This window comes from Triturus cristatus, chromosome 6, assembly GCF_964204655.1.
Source record: "Triturus cristatus chromosome 6, aTriCri1.1, whole genome shotgun sequence".
In the NCBI taxonomy this organism is placed as follows: domain Eukaryota; kingdom Metazoa; phylum Chordata; class Amphibia; order Caudata; family Salamandridae; genus Triturus; species Triturus cristatus.
The window spans coordinates 1127730880-1127751077 of record NC_140589.1 but is presented as its reverse complement, the minus strand read 5'-3'; the positions used below and the strand labels follow the sequence as shown (position 1 = coordinate 1127751077).

At 43.6% G+C, this 20198-nt stretch overlaps 1 protein-coding gene across 2 annotated transcripts in view; it reads left to right on the top strand.

Annotated features, from left to right (window-relative positions):
- The window catches only part of FAM120B (family with sequence similarity 120 member B), a 981159-nt gene that overhangs the window by 488142 nt on the left and 472819 nt on the right, over positions 1–20198 (top strand). For both annotated transcript variants that reach the window (XM_085612026.1, XM_085612027.1), the window contains exon 6: positions 2569–2661. In XM_085612026.1, coding sequence (XP_085468152.1) covers positions 2569–2661 — 93 coding nt within the window. The remainder of the gene's footprint in view (positions 1–2568; positions 2662–20198) is intronic.

Sequence of the window (20198 nt, the reverse complement as noted above, 5' to 3'; positions counted from 1 at the left end):
GAATGCCTGGGACGGAACCCGGCTTGGCGGGATGCCAGTCCCCCATTTGCCTCAACATGGGTGCTGAGCACCGCGGTAACATGGCGTTCCATCACCTTGCCCAGAAAGGGTAGCAGGGAGATGGGGCGATAGTTGGCCGAGATAGAAGAGTCAGCGCCAGGTTTTTTCAGGATGGGCACTATGGTAGCTGCCTTGAGCGCAGTGGGCACTACGCCCTGTGCCAGGGAGCTGTTGAGGAAGGCAATGGGGGGGTCAGGGCAGCTGGAGTAGATTTGCTGCAGGACTCGTGCTGGGCAGACGTCCGCGGGAGACCCCGACTTCACTTTAGGGAGTATCTCCAAAAAAGAGTCCTGAGTGAGGGGGGGGATGGAGGTAAGCAGGTAGGGGAGGGGAGGGGGGGAGGGATCGACGAAGGCGGAAGACACATTTGTTTAGCAGGACCGTTCAGACAGCAGAGCAGATCAGAGTATTTAGTTACATTTCCTATAGGCTCCACCACACCCTGAGCCAGATGGAATATTACAACGTGTGTACTTGTCCCTTACAATTCAGTCTTTAATCATTTGCCACTGGATAACAGACATGTTGAACTCTCATTCCAATATAAATCAATACTTAACTTTTTGTAGACCAATTGTGTGTTGCAAGCTGCACATTCAAAGATGTAATGTTTCAGTGATGCTAACAGAACACTCCCAGTGATCTGCTGTCTGAACGGTCCTGCTAAACAAATGTGTCTTGGCCCTTGCTATGATTCGAAAATAGATATGGCTGAAAGTCCAACCCTGGGGTAGGTGAGACAAAGCTGTGAACAGCACTGAAGAAGCAGCATGTTACTACAATACATCTCCAGCTCTCCCTGCTGGGATTTCCAGTTAACGTAGTTCTCCTGGATCCAGTAGTGACTGGCAGGTTTTTGTTCATTATCACATTCAGAAGTCTTTTTGCGATCTGAAGTTATACCTATCGCCAGTGGACGTTAGGTGAAGAACAAGAGTTCACTATTTAAAATTCAGAAATCATGTTTGGAAACATTTTCTAGTCTTAAGGCCCACCTCTGACCATAGAAAATATGTCATTATGGCAAATTTTAGGATTTCGAGCATGAGTGTTTAGGGGTCAGGTAGGAGGGCATCCAGTGAAAACCCGCCAAGTCACTCACTTATGGATATTCCGAAACAATTCCAGTGGCTTTTCACACCTAACTTGGCACCATACATCTTAATGCTGAAGCAAGGCACCTATTTAGATCTGGACAGACTACTTCCAACCATCACTAACTCCTACCACGATACACTAACACTCCAACCACAGGTAGGCATTGGCTGCTGGTAGACTTCGACATGGCGCAAAAGTGGAATCTTGCTAATTTTTCCAGGCCCATGCTGGAGCACTGTCTGTAACCAATCCTGCATTCTCTCTCGCCACCTGCCCATGTTAAGGTGGCGAGTACCGTACCCAACTCCAGTATGGGGGAAATTTTCAAAAAGGGGCAGAAGCATGGATTCTGAAATATATTGGGAGAATCTGCCTCTAAACCATCTTGTACTAGCTATACTCGAGGTCACGTGGCCGAACCTTGTAGGACGCCCTCTACAAAGACATATCGGTGCCCGCGTGTGCAAATTGGGTGTTTAAAGTTGCCAACGTTGCTACATTTCCAGGGGGAATAGGGCAAGTGTTTTCTCTGCATGGAAAGATATTTTCCCAATTGTTTTCCACGTCGACAAAAATAAAAAAACGCACTTTTTTTTTTTAAATTGACCCTATGTCAATGAAAATAAATAATAAACGTTAACAAGGGTTATTCTAACGGTCAAAAAATATCGATTAACACCGACGGGTTTCCAAACCTTGTTCCTTTCTGTAATGGGATGAAATAACAAGAGCGCTGGGTGGCTGGCGTTCCCTGCATTTGCCGCCCCGCGACTGCCCCAATTTAAGGGGGGAGGGGGTGGGGGGAGAGGCCGCCGCCCCCAAAACTTGGACCGCTCACCCCCACCCCCTCCCTTGCTACGCCACTGATTTAGATAGCTAACCAAAAGCCTTGTGTCTGCACCTGAGTTTAATGGAAAACATCTGTCGCTGGTCACCTGGAATTTCCAGCAGGGCAGTAACCTGCAGAATGTTGGGTATACAGTACTGGTTTTTCCCAGTATCACACACACCAGGAGGATCTGCCAGTGTTGAGGCTCTTTGGGGTTGTGGGAGGGGGCAAGGGGAAGGGGGGGGGGGGCTTGCCTCCTGTTGTTCCAAATTGTATTGAACACCAGTCATTAGGCACCTTAAGAACAGGGGTCGAGCGGAGACAATTAACGTGTGCCTGGGAGTGGGTGGGAGTGGCTAATGAGGGGAAGGGGTCGCCTCCGGCTGCAGACTGATAGCTGGGAGTTGGCGTTCACCTTCTTTATCAAAATTCCGTTTTGCTGCCCTGTCGGCCTTTGAGCTGGTCGCCCCGAAGCTATGCATGTTGTTAGGTGTACACACTGATTGAGACACACTGCTTGAAAAAAAGACCGTTTTCCATGCCTCACAGCGACCCTTTCTTCTCTCTCATCTCTGTTGCAGGTTGACAGCCTCAGCCTGGAGGACCTTGATGCATTTCTTGCTCAGACGCTCTGCCTTGCGGGAAAATCAGCCCACCACCTTAAAGACTTGGAGGTAAAGGCGGCCAGGCCGACCGGTTCTCACGATGCCTGCTGTAACCCTGGGTTGACCCAGTTTGCCTTTCTTCTCTCAGATATTATGTGGCGCTGTGCGTGCGAGCTGGTGGGAAAAAGTGGCATGCTCTCTGCTGAAGTGTCTTTCATTTAGTTTGAGCCTTGTAGCAAGTTAGTTTTGACTGTCCAGAGATCTCTTACTAAACGCGTTGGAAGATGAACTATGTTTCCAAAGACCTTTCACACTGTGCACACCCCTCCGTTTTCCCCCCCTTAAGGTCCGTCCATGACCCTTGGGGACGGGCTAGCGCTGGCGTGCGCGTGGGCAGTGTCGCCAACAGTCTCTGCTCCGCAGCCCCGGAACCCTGCGATCCCATTTCAGCGCTTCCATGCCCTCGGTGGCAGGTCACTGACAGTCACAAGCAAACACGTCCAAATTCCAGGGGCCGATTCACAAGGTTAAACCTACACTTCTGTGTAAGTTGACGATTTTTTCCAATTCCCAAAGTCATTTTACGTGTAGTATCTTTATGACTAATACCACTACCCTTACAATTGCTTTGTGAATTGCAGAACCATAAACATACACAAAGGCATACGTTTATCTTTCTGAATCAGGCTCTTAGTGTCGTTACGGATAGTGACCTGAGTTTTCAATAATGCGACACAAGAGCAGCTCACTAATATTACTACAAATAATCTCTTTGACACCCTCCCATTTCTCAAATGTGAGGTCCTTTTTTGATGTAAAAGAACTTTTTAGGATGTTGCATGAAACATAAATATAACATTTCCCTGCAAAATACCAATAATAGGCTCTCACACATGTGACTCACAATAAAACATTAATTAAAAGAAAACGGTAGCGCTGGGTGCCTGCCGGAGCTCCTTTTTTAACAATTATTCAAGGGAAGCAGGGCAAAGCTCTCTGCAAACCAGAGCTACCTCTCAAGGGGACCCTGAAAGGCTGAAACCCTTTGCCCATGCCTTAAAACGTCACGTTTGACCGTATTCTCTGCTTGGAATTCTAGGATTGTTAATTCTTTGAAAATATGTTCTATGCGAATGATGACCTAAAATGGTATATTTCATTGAATACTACAGATTGAATTATTGGGCCTTGCGTTGTTTCAATATATTCAGCATGGCCCTTTCACCAATTGACAACCACTGTAACTTGTCAATCAGTGTCAATTACAATAGCAAATATGAAGTTTATTGTTATTTTTTGTGTTTTTGCTCCACTTTCTTTAAAGTATCATTTTAGGAAAGAGGTGCCTAGTTAACCATTTTTATAACCAACCGCAATGGACCGCACTCCGCTAGCTCCTCCTCCGGGTCGCCCCAAGGGAAGCTGGTACATGAAGTTCTTGAGTGGTTCACCCCAGTGGGTGCAAGTAAGTACTTGTTGAACTGATGATCTCTGATGGAGTTCTTGAGTGGTTCACCCCAGTGGGTGCAAGTAAGTACTTGTTGAACTGATGATCTCTAGACCCGATACATGTCCCGGGTTTTAAAATATCGCCCGAGACATGGCTCGTGTTTCGGGATAACTTCCCTCCTCAGTAGAGAAAATAGGGGTGGAAGAGAGGGCCGCCAAGCAACCGTCAAGGGCCTCAGTGCCCGCACAGGCACGCAGGTGCGTCGTCCAGGAGCTCGTCCGCTCAAAGCTCGAAGGAGCCATTTTTATAAACAACCGCAATGGACCGCACTCCGCTAGCTCCTCCTCCGGGTCGCCCCAAGGGAAGCTGGTACTTGAGTGGTTCACCCCAGTGGGTGCCTAGTTAACCATTTCACTTTTATTAGTACAATGCTTACTTACGTCGCCTAATGTATGGCTACTTTGTTGCATGCCACTCCCATACTGTGCTTTAAAAATATCTGTTGAATAAAAGGGCGCATGGATTAATTCAGAAAAAAAAAAAAGGATGCAACCCAATCAAAAATATTAACCTTGTCCTCTTTCCCCCATCTTACATCTCAACAATCACCAACATTAAGGGTCCCAGAATGCCACTTTGTTTGATTTTAGGTTGAGTTGGTAATGCAATTGTGACATCATTCACCAGATGGCCCCTTTACTAATGCAGATGTTAAAATAGATTCCCACGTAACATATTTATAGTCATAGTTTAGTAAATGACGAATCTCTGTAGTTACACAAAAAAGTGATTCAGAGCTACACAACAACTTGGTCATTTTGAAGTACTCGGAATACCAGAATTTACAGTCAGCTGTTTCAGGTGTATTGGTTCTATCAACAGTGGAAGCATGAAAGAATAAGTCAACCCCCAAGACTTGAAACCTGTTAGCCACATGTTGCAAGCGGATCTCAGTAGAACAGTAAATGTGTACCTCACTCAGCCAACTTGTACCAAAAAAGATAATTGATCCAAAAAGGCAGGGTTAAAGTTACTAAATTAATGAAAAAGACAAACGCCCGATTCACAATGAATGGGAAATACTGCACAGTAAGGGTCTTGTGGCTATGATTTGCATGGTGTTCTCCATTTTATTTGAATTCTCAAATCCCACTGCACGGACCTGCAGGGGGCACACTCTGCAGATGCACACTGACAGGTACAGGGTCACTATACTTCATGTGACATATTGCAGAAACGTTGCAACCAGTACATTGACCTAACCACTACATTGCATAAAAAGTCCAGAGTAACTAGAGGTGGAGTTAGGAATAGAAAAATATACTTATCTTGCGATATATTGGTAGGAAAAGTTTTAAAGTTCATGCTGATTGCACAATTAATTAAAATCATAGAAAACATTACAATATATATATTTAAAAAGTACAAGAGTATAAAAGGACTGAGTAATACCAGTTATAGAAAATACACAAACAAAGAGAAGTAAACATTATGACATATTAAAAATATGAAAACCACCCATTCATACTAGCGGCAGCAAGAGGTCACGGACAGCCAAAAACAAGTTCAGAAAAAAGTGCAAGTGCGTATCCGAGGCTACATATGCCATAGTTAAAGTGCAAGAGGAAAACAATACCAATTATCCATAGGGCCAACAGACTATCAAGGAACTGGTAGGCAGTGTAGTAGTTGTGACATTTTTGTAATTCAATATTGTCCTCCTCGATTTAGTGACATACAACCAACAAGGACCGTGTACCAATCTTTTGTCTTTGCATGGGTACAAATGTTAACTGTTTTGCAGCTATCCTCTGCAAGTTGTAGGGAAATAACTACATCTGAGTAGGAGGCTTAAAGATTGGGAACTCTTTAGCGATTGTGAAGGTACCCTACTTCTCTCTTTTATGTAATATTTTCTTAAGCTCTTCGAAAAACATCTTGCAACATATAGCACATCAGATCAGAAGTGTGTAGTTCTCAGTGTGTGATGAGGCCCACAGAAGCCTTCAAAACCCTTTTAAATAAGAAGAGTAATGCTCTAATAAACCTCCCTTTGTAGGCCTTATGGAGTTGCAGTGGTTGGAGACCTATACCCAGTAAGAGTCCCTCTAAAGATTTAATCAAGTAAATGCTTTTGGTATTTTCACCAAGGCTTTCATGTTTTGCTGTGTTAAATGTCATTGGTTAATAACACTGGTCATTTAGAAAGAAGCTCAGCTTTGTTGTGTCGTGAAATATGCATGGAATCTCTTTGAAGGCGGAAAGGAAATATTTGTCAATGATTACCACGAGAATCCACTCACTTTTTTACTGCTCAATAAGTGGGATTGGCTGGAGGTTGAACATCCTCAGGCATCTAAACCACATTAAACTATTTATTGCTTCTGGACACTTGCATATTGTATCGATTAGTTTATTTTGCATGTTTATGTTGAGTAGCGTGACATTACAACAGGTGTCAGTGCATTTCACAGAGACCAACAGCTGGGACATTGCATCTTTGTTGGTAGAACGATAAATCAAATATGTAAACAAAAGGGCAGGACTGATTTATATCAGTACTTCTGGTTTTTACATCAGTCTTTGCATGCCTAGAGGCAGCAAAAAGAAGAAAAGAGCAGGAGAAGAAACAGAACAGTCACAAAAAAGCAAAGGTAAAGAGTAAGGTGGGAACAGGCAAAGCACAAAGTGGTGCTTACAAAGGCAGAGGAGATGAGGGGTGCAGATAGAGAAAGCCTAGCAAGGCAAGAAAGACTAGATCAGAATAGAGATCTAGGGGAATGGAAAGAACAAGTGATTAAGCATCAGAATAAAAAGGCCTGTAAAGATGCAAATCCATTTTTTCCAACAAAAGGCCTTCAAGACTTTTTTGCTTTAGCTATTGAGCAATTTGCACATTTTCACAGGTGGTGAACCGTATCGAGGCCTATTCTGATCCACACTGAGGCCTTGCCCCGCTCCCCTATGTAAGATGGGAAACTGCCCCCGGAAGTGACAGAGACAAGCTAAAGTCGTTCTTGCCTTAGAGAGCATAACAACTCTCTGGCCATATTTATTACAATCCATAAACACAACATTAAATATATTTTCAACATTCTTATCTATTATGTACAATATGTACAGCACTTCATCGAGGATATCTAATACATGGAATCTCCTAACAATATTTCTCGAAGGAGTCATGGTTGTCCAACCCCAGGTACCTATGGCATTGACTATTTCAACTGGTCTCGGGGCCCTGATCCCCCCAACAACTTGCATTTTTCCAGTCCGAACTCATCTGCTCCTTTAAAATAGAGGGAGCGTGGTCCATCATGAAATCTGGACCCCCACAACAACCATGTCTGAGACAACCCAATGACAGATGGGCCTGAGCAACCGGGTCATACCTTGGACCCCTGTCGCAGTCTCCATCCTCCAACATCATCCCCAGGGTAACGTAATGGAGTACCGTGGGAGGCTTTGGACAATCGCTGTAGCGGGCGTCCCGAGCCATTCACTCTATACCGCAGTACCTCAGCCTTGGTTTTCAGCCAAAAGGCTACCAATTCCATCCAAAATTAGCCTGCACTTCTATTCCTGATGCCAAGGTTGTCCACCTGTTTTGTGTGCAAACATGACTCCTTCCCTGCCTGCCAGAACCCCTTGCCCCACTAAGGGGCTATCTACAGGGATGGGTGGGTGGGCAAACGAGTCTTCCTGAAGGTCCAAGATGCGCGTTGCCCCTAGTCTATGAGATCCGTATTTTTGAGTTTTTATTTGAAGCTATTCTCTGAAATTTGTATGACATCCGACCTACAACATTATAGTGCCATTTGTTTTAATAAGCCGAGAACAATTGTAATCAAGTTATATGTTACATTCATAAGTTCGAGCAAATCCAAAATGTTGAATTTCTTTCCAGTGAAAATTATTTTTTCTCTTTAGAAAAAGTGGTACGTGCTTGCCAATGGCCATAAACACAAAACCTCTGACCTGAATTGCTTAAATACGAATCACAGACACCCGGATTCAAAGGCTGCTCCATTTGTGCAAGAGAATAATGTCTCTAGCTGCCCTTTGTAGGCTGAAAATGGGATTGGCTAATTCTGTAGCGTTTCTTATCATTAATGGTGTCAACAGTTGCAGCAGTAGAGCTGCTCAGTGCCACTAAAGGTTCAAGGTGAGATGGACCTTTGAGGTTGCTTCAGTTGAGCTCCAAGCAGTGGTTAAGATGGAGGCTGAGCCTTGTTTCTATGCTATTGCACAGCTCCATGTAGAAGAATGCTTAATCTCACATTTAATTTGATTTTGGAAGTGACTAGTGACAAATATTAATAGCCTATGAATCACAGAGATTTCTAACAAAGGTATTAACTCGCACAACAATAATAAGGATTTCTTCAGAGTACTGTAGATCTCTTTATGAATCCCCGATAAATGTGGAATAAGCTATGATGTGCACTTATTTGTACAGTATCCCAGTGGCTAATGTCAATCCATTACAGCGCCAGACATTGGAAGAATCAATACAAATAGAGGCAATCAGAGCAACTATATCAAATAGTGTGAAATAAGCCACTGGGAATAGATGGACTCCATGTGGAGTTTTACGCAACATATGGGTGTCTAATGACTCTAGAATCACTAACCACAAATTTCTCAGACAGGCAGCCATGTTGGAGGCTATGAAAGAAGTGCTCATTGTAGTCCTTCCCAAGCATGTGCGTGCTCCATTGGATGTGCATTCCTACAGACCACTTTCCTTATTGAATCTGGATTATAATGTTCAGAGTCCTGTATTGCCCAATAGGTTGCTTCCGGTGGTCAATACGAACAGTGCACTCAGACCAAAACTGGTTCTTACCGAGAGAAATATCTTCTAGACATCTGTTTTATTTGATGGAGAGGGCTCCCAGCGGTAACAACTTGCAACTGGCAGTTTCTCTTGAAATAGAGAAAAAAGTATGCCACTCTGGGCGGGTCCTACCTTCTGTTGGTCTTCAGAAAATGGGCATGGGAACAGAGTTTCTGGGATGGGTTCAGATTTTATATAGGAACCCGATGAGAAGAGTTAGGACTGGACTGACCATATCAGAATGGTGTGGCGTTCATTGAGGCATCAGGCAGGGGTGTCCACAGTCATCCATAAAATTTACTTTGGCCATGGAGCTGCTGGTGCGTTTACTGAGCCAGAAAAGCCGCAAATGGAATTAACTTAGCGGACAGATGGCATATAGTCTCAATGTGTGCTGATGATGCTCTCGTATATCTTCTTAGTCCCAGAGTGATCTTATCGGCCTTGAGGGCTGTGCTTGACAAATTTGATGACGTCTGGACATAAAATAAACTGGGTTAACTCCTATATGTTTCCCCTTAGGTGGGACTTGTACAACCCATTTCTTGAATTGGCACCTACTAGACCTGAGTGACGACCTAATACGTTCAAATGCGATGATCTAATTGAAGATATTTTGGGATGGGTCATTATGAAAACAAGACAATCCCTGTTCTTTTGGAGATATCTACTGCTCTCTCCCATAGACCTGTTGGCCATTTCAAAGATGCTGATATTTTTTATGCTTCTATTTTTATTTTTAGCCTTACTGTGGTTATCGATGGACCCAGTTTTCAAGGAGCTACATAGTATTTTGTCAGGTCTGATTTGAGGTGTAGGCGGGAAGAGAATGGCACTATATAGAATACAATTCCCATTAAAAGAAGGTGGGTTAGGGGCTCTGAATTAAAAACCGTATTATTCTTTAGACTCCAATGAGATAGCGGGAATATACGAGAGTCCAAGAGGCGACCGAACTGTTTGGGTCCTTACAGGGAGAGGCAATCTTAGATTGGTTGGTAAGCCCTCTTCTATTGTCCACCGAGCAGTCTAGACTTACAGCAGTGGGTAAAGATGGTTGGCATAAATATGGAGTGGTCAAAGGGAGGCCACCACCATACATATCATAGATGCCACTATGGACTTTAGCAGACTTTAAAGAAATAGCTTAAATTCATGACGGACAACCATGTATAGAGGAGTGGGTGACAATGTTGGGTCACATGTATTAGCTTGGCCTGCAGCAATCATTTCAAGATCTTAGGAAAACATTTGGGATGGGCATTTGCCAATTTTTACGTGTAATGCTCTGACACTTAAGCTTAAGTTGGTGTGCAATCGAGATCGAGCTAAACCCAAAAGGTTTGGAGTGTTGCGAATGCAATAACAGTCTTGTATGCCTCTGTAAACTTTCAGCAGAACAGTAGTGACACATAAATGGTCAAACCAGATAGGAACTGATAACCAGTGGAGAACTGCATCGGAATTGATTATAGTCTCAAGAAACCCTAGACCAGAGGTCTTCAAACTTTTGTAGGTTGAGCCTCCCCAGCTGAATTTTTTTAGATGTTGGCCCCCCCACCACCTGACAGAAATTTCTGGAATCTGGTACACTACATAATTGACCGCTACGTGCATATCACGGGCCATATTCGGCAAATAACGTTCAACACAATAAGAGTGTTTAGTAAACTGCAGGTTTGTGAGTGGGTGTGGTGAAATGACAGAGGTTTATTACCCAGCTCAAAACAAAAAATTCCAAGATAAAATGTGCACAAATTGTTTTTACTAGGATGCTTTGTTTTACACATGACATAAATTAATAATAACACCACCAACATAAATATGACGGGTGTGCCGGTGTTTAGCCACATAGACTGTCAATCTGTGGATGGATTTTTGCTACTGCCATCCTCAGGTTGTGCTCCACATCCAGTCTTGAACGGTACTTAGTCTTTAATACCGCAATTGCTGAGAAGCGAATCTCACATAAATAGGACAGCAGTTTCTCTCAAAGCTGAATATTCTGCAGACATTTTCAGCCAAAACAGTGACTGTAAGGGAGACAGTGTTATCAGATTTTTCAAGCAATCCCTAGCTCAGAGTTGGTACACGAGAAACAATTCTTCTCTAGACACCATTAACAAATGTTTTAGGCAGCATTATAATTGGGATAATTGCCCACCAACCAGTTATGGATCCAAAGAGACAGGTGAAATTTCACAGAGAGGACGCTGAACGAATACCTAATTGAGAATTCCTTAGTGGTACGATAAGTTGCTTGCCTGAAGCAGTGGGGGTTGAGGACACGTCGGGCTAATGTTTAAAAAAATAGAACTGATAATAAATTAATGATGTTGCCTATTTTACTTCAGAGCAATGTTGTCTGACAGACTTTGTGGTGGCAGGGAGATGTTAAGGATTTTGGGTACCCTGGGCCAATACTATTTTGGGGGCTCCTGTTCAGAACAGCTTTGAGATTAAATGATTCACTTTCAGCTCTGCCATACCCGCCAGGCTACTAACGGTGCACAGGCGCTATAGTCGAAATTCTGAAAAGTGTTTACAACTAATATTCAGAGATAGTGATGTGTGTTTTCAGTGTTGTAACAAAGCAGCAGCAGCCCACTCATTGTACAGCAGATAATATCTGGGATATCCTCCAATGTCTTATATGTGAGGACCCGTTTTGATCTAAAATAAACTTTTTATGGTTGTTGCATGAAACAAAAACATTTCTCTGCAAATAGTAATAGACTCTCTCACATCAATCACATTAAAAAGAAATGAATCAAAACAGTATTTACAAGAATCTGTTTAGGAATTATTCCAGGCCATCAGGGCAAAAACAGAGCTGCCTCTATCAAGGAGCCCCCTGAAAGGCTGGATTGCAGTGCATGTAAATATGTCCTTTTGTAATTTAGGATGAAAACCTTGATGGGAGCACGACATGCCCCTACTTGTGTACAGGGGCGCAACTACACTCGAACTTCGGGTGGGGGCTAACACTCCCATCCAGGGCTTGCCCTAGCACTGGTCGCACACAGTGCAACGGTCTGTTTTGGTGCCCCCTTCCCCATTTCCTCCTTCTCCATGAATTTCATCACTACCACTCATCAACAATGCACCCCATCTCTCTATAGCACCTGTCTAGCAAACATTTCATTTTTTTATAGCGCTACTCATAGTTTACCCACACTCAGTTCTTTGATCTGCATGATACACATTCTTTGTAGCAGGCACATTAAACCTCTGCACTGTGTGGGTGGCAGGAGTACCCATGTGAGTGCAGGGTGAGCCATGCAACAGTGTGAGAGAAGGGTAAGAGGAATGACTGCAGGATGAGTGAGGTGACCATATGGTGTGGATGTAAGTGCAGAGTGGGTCGAATGAATGTATGGTTAGTGATGGTCTTATTTGAGTGAGATTGCAGATTGAGCAGTAAGGGGGACATGTGAGTGAAGTGTCGCATGAGTGCAGGGTGAGGTACAGGGTGACCAGCACAAGTGCATTGTCAGTGCAGTGATCACTGTGAGTTCAAGGTGAGCGGGTGAATGGTGTGAGCGCATGGTGATCAGTGTGAGGGCATTGTGATCGCTGTGTGTGCAGGGTGAGCGGGAAAATAAAGGGCGAGAATGAGGAGCGAGTGTCTGAATGCATGGTGCATTCCTAGATACTTGAAGTAACTCAGTAGGTTATTGATGGCAGCGTAGGGTTTCAGATATGTTAAACTATTGCTATTATGACATTAACCAGAGATCAGGGCGGAGGAAATAAATGTGCTGATCTTGCAACAAACTTCCAGTCTTATGATTAGGGCTGCCAGCTCAATATTTTGATGTCCCAAGCAGTACAAAAATAAACAGTCACCTAAAGCTGTATTGTCAGAACTTGTCTGTGCATATTTTGGACAGCAAATATAAACAGTAGCATTTTTAATTGTGTTCTAGGGCTGCCTGAATGATCCATGACTGATAATAAAATGGAACAAAGACAGAAAAGTCACATTGCAAATGTATACATATTTCTTTATTTATAAGCATATTTGGTGTCAAGACCAGCAATTTGCAGGCTGTTTAAAAAATACATGGCTGGCTGGTATTTTTATTTTGGTAACTTGAAGCCCTGTGGGCTTTGGGGCGCCTGCCTGTGTAAATTTAAAAGAAACTGTCTCCTTTCTGCTAAGAGCTAACCCTCCCAGGATGGGGTTAATCTCTTAGAGCTGAAATGCTTCAGCTGCAGTACAAGGCAGGATGTCTCCTCTGATAAAACTGAAAGAAAGGAACAGGCAGTCATTTCAGCTGTAGTGGGAGGCAAGGAGTCTCCTCTGTTATGAAATTGAACTCGAACGAACAGGACTGTCTGTTCGTTTGCTTTCGGTTTTAGCAGAGACGACCCTGCCTCCCATTGCAGCTGAAGCATTTCAGCTCTACTAATTAATCCCCTCCTGGGAAGGTTAACTGTTAGCTCTTTACATGACAAAAGCGCACGTCGTGCCTTCAGGGCCGGACTGGGAACCAAAACCGGCCCTGGCAAAGTGCTCGGCTGGCCCCCCGGGGCTTGGGGGAGCCGCCGAGCTCTTTGCCAGGGCAGGATTTCGGCCGATTTTGTTACAGGGCCAATTTGCAGCCATGCTGCAAAAACGGCTGTGTTACAAAAATGGCCCAAAACCGTCCCCCACCCATGTGGCGCATCGGGGGATTGCCCGGTGCCCGCTACGACCAGTCCGGCCCTGCGTGCCTTTTCTATTTCCCCTCCCTCCCCCCTCCAACCCTCTGTTACCGTTGTTCTGTGATTTGAAATGGGTGAAGACTTGCGATGCCGCGGGACAGTAAAGGACGAACAAAGGTAAGATCTCAGTGTGGAGTGCGCGTTCCCTCTGAGATGGTGTCGCGCCCCCCTGAGGGGGGGCGTGCCCCACAGATTGAAGAATTCTGCCCTATACTAAAGCATAATGAATTCAACTATCAGACTTATGTCATGCCGTATTGTACAAGTCGCAAGTACAGGCAAGCCTCCTCAAAGTGCCCTAGATGTAGACAGTCAGAGCCGTATTTCTACCATATGGTGTGGGAAAACCCTGTGATCTCTTAGACTTGAGCCGGAGGTGATCTCAGAACTTGTAGTGAGAAATCTGAATCCTTAACACCAGTTGGAACTGAAGCCTCAAACGAAAAAAGAATAAACATTAGGGTAGATTCATGGAGCTGGAAATCACCTGCGGCCCCAGATAGTAATTGTTGGGTCAGAGATTTGATAAAAAAGTGGGTAGTCTCAGAGGCAGGCATGCTGCATTTGCTTCGTAAACACTGGGGTAAACGTTTCAACTGTTGCAGTGTGGCATGCATATTTGGGTAACGTTTAAAGCCAGATCTAATGACAGACTGCCCTGAGGAAATAGAATATGTATGGGATGCGATTTTTAAATTGAGGCCGTTGTTGTGCTGTGTTATTGTTTATGGGTTGTTCCGGAGGGGCGAGTACTCCTAACAGAGGAATGTCCAGAGGTGGTGAGTGCCTTGATTACTGGAAGTAATATGGCCCATGTTGTTGATTTACCTACATTCAAGCAATGATAATAAGCAGCTTGGTCATAGTAAGACGGAGATTGGATAACTCATAGATCAATTCCCTGTACCCGTTGTAAATCTTGCTTTTGTATGTATACAACATTTTTAGATTTGTTAAATAATGCCAGGATATCAATAATAAAATCCTTTTGTAAATTGCTTCCTTTGTATGCGAGCGCTGCAGAAGCGTACTCGGTTCTATATTATTTCTGCATATATGTACACATTGATAAGTATTCAGGTGAAAAAGAAGAGTCACAACAGAGACTGGTTAACTAACCTTGCAAGCCGGATACAGTCGGAGCGATGTAAGATGCTAGAAAACCCTTTCCCCTTAAAAAATGGCACCACCTGCGAGTATGTACAAACTCACTCCACAGATTAAACCACAGCAGGGGAAGGGGAAAAAAGGGACAAACAAAACAATAAATTTGCAGCTGTGAGAACACTCAATGGCGTAGGAATCTGGAGTTGTAGGCTTCACTCCTATGATAGCCCCGTGTTCCCTGCATATAAGACACAACACAACACACATGAATTTCTATCCTAACCCTCCCAAATAGTTATATCAACGGCGAAACGTATATACTGCACTTACAGTTAATGCTGCCACAATCATCCCAATGAAAAAGGCACAAAAGGTAAAAATAAAGAAAAGTAATCAAGGCAGTTCTTCACCTCTAGAGTTCCAAAATAGATCCCAACACTGTAGTCTTTAACCCACTTAGTATTCAGCAAGAAGTCACCATAAATGTACTTATCTGAATTCCAAAGTCTGGTGTAGGCGTGTATCTCCTTTTGGGGTTAGAAAAGGAGTAGTTTCCATTAGCCTATACTCCCAGCGTGTTCTAGAACAAGTGACGACATGATAGATTTCCGAAGAACGTAAAAAACAACAATCCGAGACTTTCAATCATCTCATGACAAAAGATGGATTCAAGAGGAAATGTAGACACTTCCTAGCGAGTGACTACTGCTGAGGAATGGTCCCCCTGGTGCGTGCTTTCCATAGCGCTCCAGCGCGTTCCTTGAGAGCAGGGCACTGAGAGGTCAGGCCAATGTGAGACAAGGAGGAGGGGGCAGAAACGCGACCGCGCTCCAGCGCAAACGCAATCAAAAATCAGGAAGGTAGTGCATCAGCGCTTTCAGAGAAAGGGAAAGGGAGTTCGCTGGAGGCCTCCCGCGATCCGCTTGATGAGAGACGAAGGAAGCAGCAACGCGGGCGTGCTCCTGCGCGGACGCTAGCAAGGACACACCCGTGGCGGCCTGGATCCGTCTGTTAGGCTTCGTGCAAACTGGAATTCTGGTACAGAGAACGTTTCAAGGTAAACGCTCCGACAGGCCTTGAATTCAAGTGACAAGCACCAGGTGAGGGGAGGGAGGAGTTTAAGTACCAAAGAGAAAAGAGGTAGGACAAGGAATACACTCTAGCATTATGGGAAATGACATCCCCTCATTTCACCCTCATCCATATTGCCTCATACACACGTGTAAGAGCATTCATGCCACCCCCCACTTTACCTTTGCCTAAACGTGACAAGAAGTAAGGAAATACTGGAACAAAAGAGATTGTTGGCAAGGAAATCCCCTATACATCATAAATGGAGCATAGTTCCCCAACACAAGGCAGAGCCCTAATATGTATTGTATTCCACAGACAGTTATAATATTGGTCACATGATAAATTCCCTTCAAGAGAACAAGCTGGTGCCTAGCTAAGCTCATAAGATTAGTCGATGGACTTAATGAGTAACAAAGATGTAAACATTTTGGCTGAACAAGCTGGCTTTTAAACGTTCATTCCTTTGTACCAGGGTGCATTGCATCCCAATTGCCAGTTTCCACTGGGAATGTGGGATACCATAATTTTAAATATGGACAGTGAGAGTGGTTTATAGTTCATTAACTTTTAGCAGGCAGATTGGATTTTGTTCACTCTGCCAGCAGGACAATCTACTTTGCATGAAGTTAAATGGCATCATTTGGTGAAGAACTTTGATTAACAAACATACATACTCAACTCATACACTGATCTCTTGGCCATCAAAGATTACATCTATACATGCTCTCATCACAGTTACACTAACAACAAAGAATGTTCCATGAAACCTCATAATTAACCTGTAGCCTTCCCTTGGAAACAAGGAAGACTGTATTTTCTTCGCCCTCTGGAGTCTGTAACATAGACGATGAGGTAGAAATTATTCGAGCACTGAACAACCCAAGCTGGGTTCCCTGTAGCCATCCAAGACTCAAGCGACCTTCGGAACTCCATTCTCCAGCACCCTAATCTTTCAAGCGACCTTCGGAACTCCATTCTCCGGCTCCCTAATCTTTCCAACTGTAGCTGCTACTCACATTTGATGGCTACATGTTTTGGTGGGTGAAGTCACCATGGAGTTGCATATGGGGTGCAGGATGTTTGCTTTGATTGGTTTTATGAAGTAAACACTTCTCGCTCCAGGTAATGGAAAAAGTGTTTAATGTAGCTGAGGAGCACTGGTGGACACTCCTCACTCCAGAGCGCCCTTCCTCCATCTGTCCTACAACATACCTTACAATCGAATGAATACATATCAGCTTATACCTATTATTCTATGTAAGCAACACAACACCCCCCCTCATCCCACCATATAACATACAAAATAAATGTGATCAACAGTAAAGTTAATAAGAATTTTCTAAGAGCCAAACTATATACACATACACACATATATATGTATATATATATTATCTACTGGCGGTCGCCAGTAGATAGTTATAGTTAGGACCTATTTTCCATAGGAAATCCGCAACATTCTATTTGGAATAACGTTGGCGCCGGTTGATGAATCCTCGCAAAATGTTCCAAACTTTTGGCCAGCTCCGCTCCTACCCTGAAAGTTTTGCGGTGATCCGTCAAGCGGGGGCCGAGAAAAAAGGGGGGTCCGAAAAAACCCGTTTTCCCCATGCAATTTCCCATAGGATCTGTTGTCGCAGCTACAGCCCGAACCGCTGAACGGAATGAGACCAAATGTGGCAAAGAGGTAGTCCTCGGTTCGGACTCGTGCCTTTTGCATATATGGTGTGAATCCGTTCAGTAGTTCCTGAGAAAATGAGGGTAAAAAAGTTAGTGATATCTATGGCCGCGGAGGATCCGCGGACTGTACACGCACCGTAGGCGCACCCTCCTCGAACCGAGCGCGCGCCCTCCCGATCGCGCGCTGAATGCTAATTGGCTGTCGAGTGTCTCTCTACATTCGAAATCAGGAACTGTTGGCGGCCATTTTCTGCCTCGGTAGAAGCGAGGCTGAAGAAGCAAGGGGAATAAGTGTGTAAAACATATAAAGGGGGCAGAGTGGAAATACTCTGACCCTCTAGAGGTGCTTAGGGGGTCCCAGATGGATCCCCTGGGGCCCCCCTTTAAAAAAAAAAAGAAAATGGAGAAATGCGCGCATCCTATCGCGTTGGATGCACGGATCCTCTCGCGGTGGGTTCGCGGATCCAAAAACATGGAAAAAAATATATAGAAAATAAAGTTTTGCACATCTAGTTAAAAAAAATATTTTGAAAAATATAAAAAAATATGTTTGAAAAACCCATTAAGTTCAAATAATATTTTTTAATTTTTAAAAGAATTAATTGAAAAAATACATTTAAAAATGGTGATAAAGTATTTTTAAAAAAATGTAATTAATGAAATGACACACTGAAATGAAAAATATAGAAATCCAATCAAAATCATTAAACATGGTATCTTCAGAGATAAGTTATAGATAGGAATTAGCACTGAAAAAAAGATAGGTTTCATGCACGTTATAGTTAGGAATTGGCATTTAAAAAACCTTTGAAATTCACTGAAAAAACCATAGGTTTCAGGCACGTTATAGTTAGGAATTGGCATTTAAAAAACCTTAGAAATTCACTGAAAAAACCATAGGTTTCAGGAGTGTTGTAGTTAGCTGGACATTTCCCTCGTACAAAACCCTAGAAATTCACCTGTTAATGTTAGTTCAGCTAACTGTAACTCGCGCCCCCGCAATGCACTACCGATGACGTCACATATTACATCACTCATGACATGGTCAGTGACATCACTGATGACGTCATCCATGTGATAAATTAGTGCATCTTCTCACACCCTAATAAAACCTTTGATACACCCACTCATTGACTTTTAGGTCTACATACATGTCCACTCACTCACCTCTACAGTCACTCATACTTACAGTCACTCTGTGCATTTATACACCTATATAGACACTCACACACCGCCAATCATCCATTGAGGTACTGACACATCTAGTCAGTCATGCAAATAATTAATCACAGTCCAATTTACTCACCTATACAGTTAAACACACTCAAGTTCACTTGCTCATAAAAATACTAACAAATTCTATGTCTTCCTGCAGAAAAAACAAACAGCACATGAGACAGATATCCTTGCACTATGGCGCATACAGCCACTCCCAAAATCACACACTCTCACTTATAGATAGTTATATACTCTTACACATATATACACTGCGTTTCACATATGTAGTTAGTGACACATGTATAACTGAGATATACATTCAATCACTAACACACCCATACATACACTCACCCAACCATACAGTCCATCACAGATGCACTCTTAAAACCATGCACCTGCTGAATCACCCACTCACACATCTAGTCACAGAGTCACACACACCCTACCCACACAAACACTCAGGCACCCATACAGATACTCAGACAACCAATCAATAACCCACATAGACACTCATATAGCTATTCACAAAACCATGCAGCCACTTATACACCAACACACAGACACATACAGACATTCACACAGTTTAGTCACTAGTCTGCAGTAAGATACATTTAATGACTCACTTATAGAGTCAGTTACACACCTAGAAAATCATCCATTCACACACTCGTACACCCACTTATTTTTCAACAGGCCTTTCCCTATATATATTAAACATATTAAAACTGTTCAGAAACACATACTCAATGGATGATGTCATCAGTGATGTCATTTGAGATGTCATCAGTGATGTCATCAGTGATGTCACTGACCATGTCATGAGTGATGTAATATGTGACGTCATCAGCAGTGCATTGCGGGGGCTCGAGTTATAGTTAGCTGAACTAACTATAACAGGGGAATTTCTAGGGTTTTGTACGAGGGAAATGTCCAGCTAACTATAACGCCCCTGAAACCTATGGTTTTTTCAGTGAATATATATATATATATAGATATATATATCTCAAAACACATTCCCCACCAAGGCCGCAAAAACTCACGGCGGGCGCATCCAAAAGCAGGGGTGGGACCTGCTAGTTACACAACTACTACAAAGATGCCAGGAGCACTCGCGACGTATTCAATGAAACTTTATCCGCCGCATATGCGTTTTTGCTGTGTGCCTTCCTCAGTGCGGCAGAGTGAAATGTCCGGTGCGGACAGCACCAAGTCTATTAAAATGGTTCAGCTTCACGATTGACTGTTCATTAGCCAATCAACCGGCAGCAGTAACTCCTGCATGAAAATGGTAAAGCCAGCATCATTGATGATATTGATCAATCAGAGGACTTTAATGTCCAATCCAGGTTTTTCTCCTGATGTCTGTGACGGATGTCGTCCACCACCATTCCCCTCCGTCCTCTGCGTACACGCCTCGCCTTTTGCTGAATAGGTAGCAGTTCCTCCATGGGCATTCGACAAATGACTGGCGACCCTGGGCTTGAATAGCTTGCTTGGTCAACGGGGCTTAGCAGCGAAGGCAGGCAGGAGAGA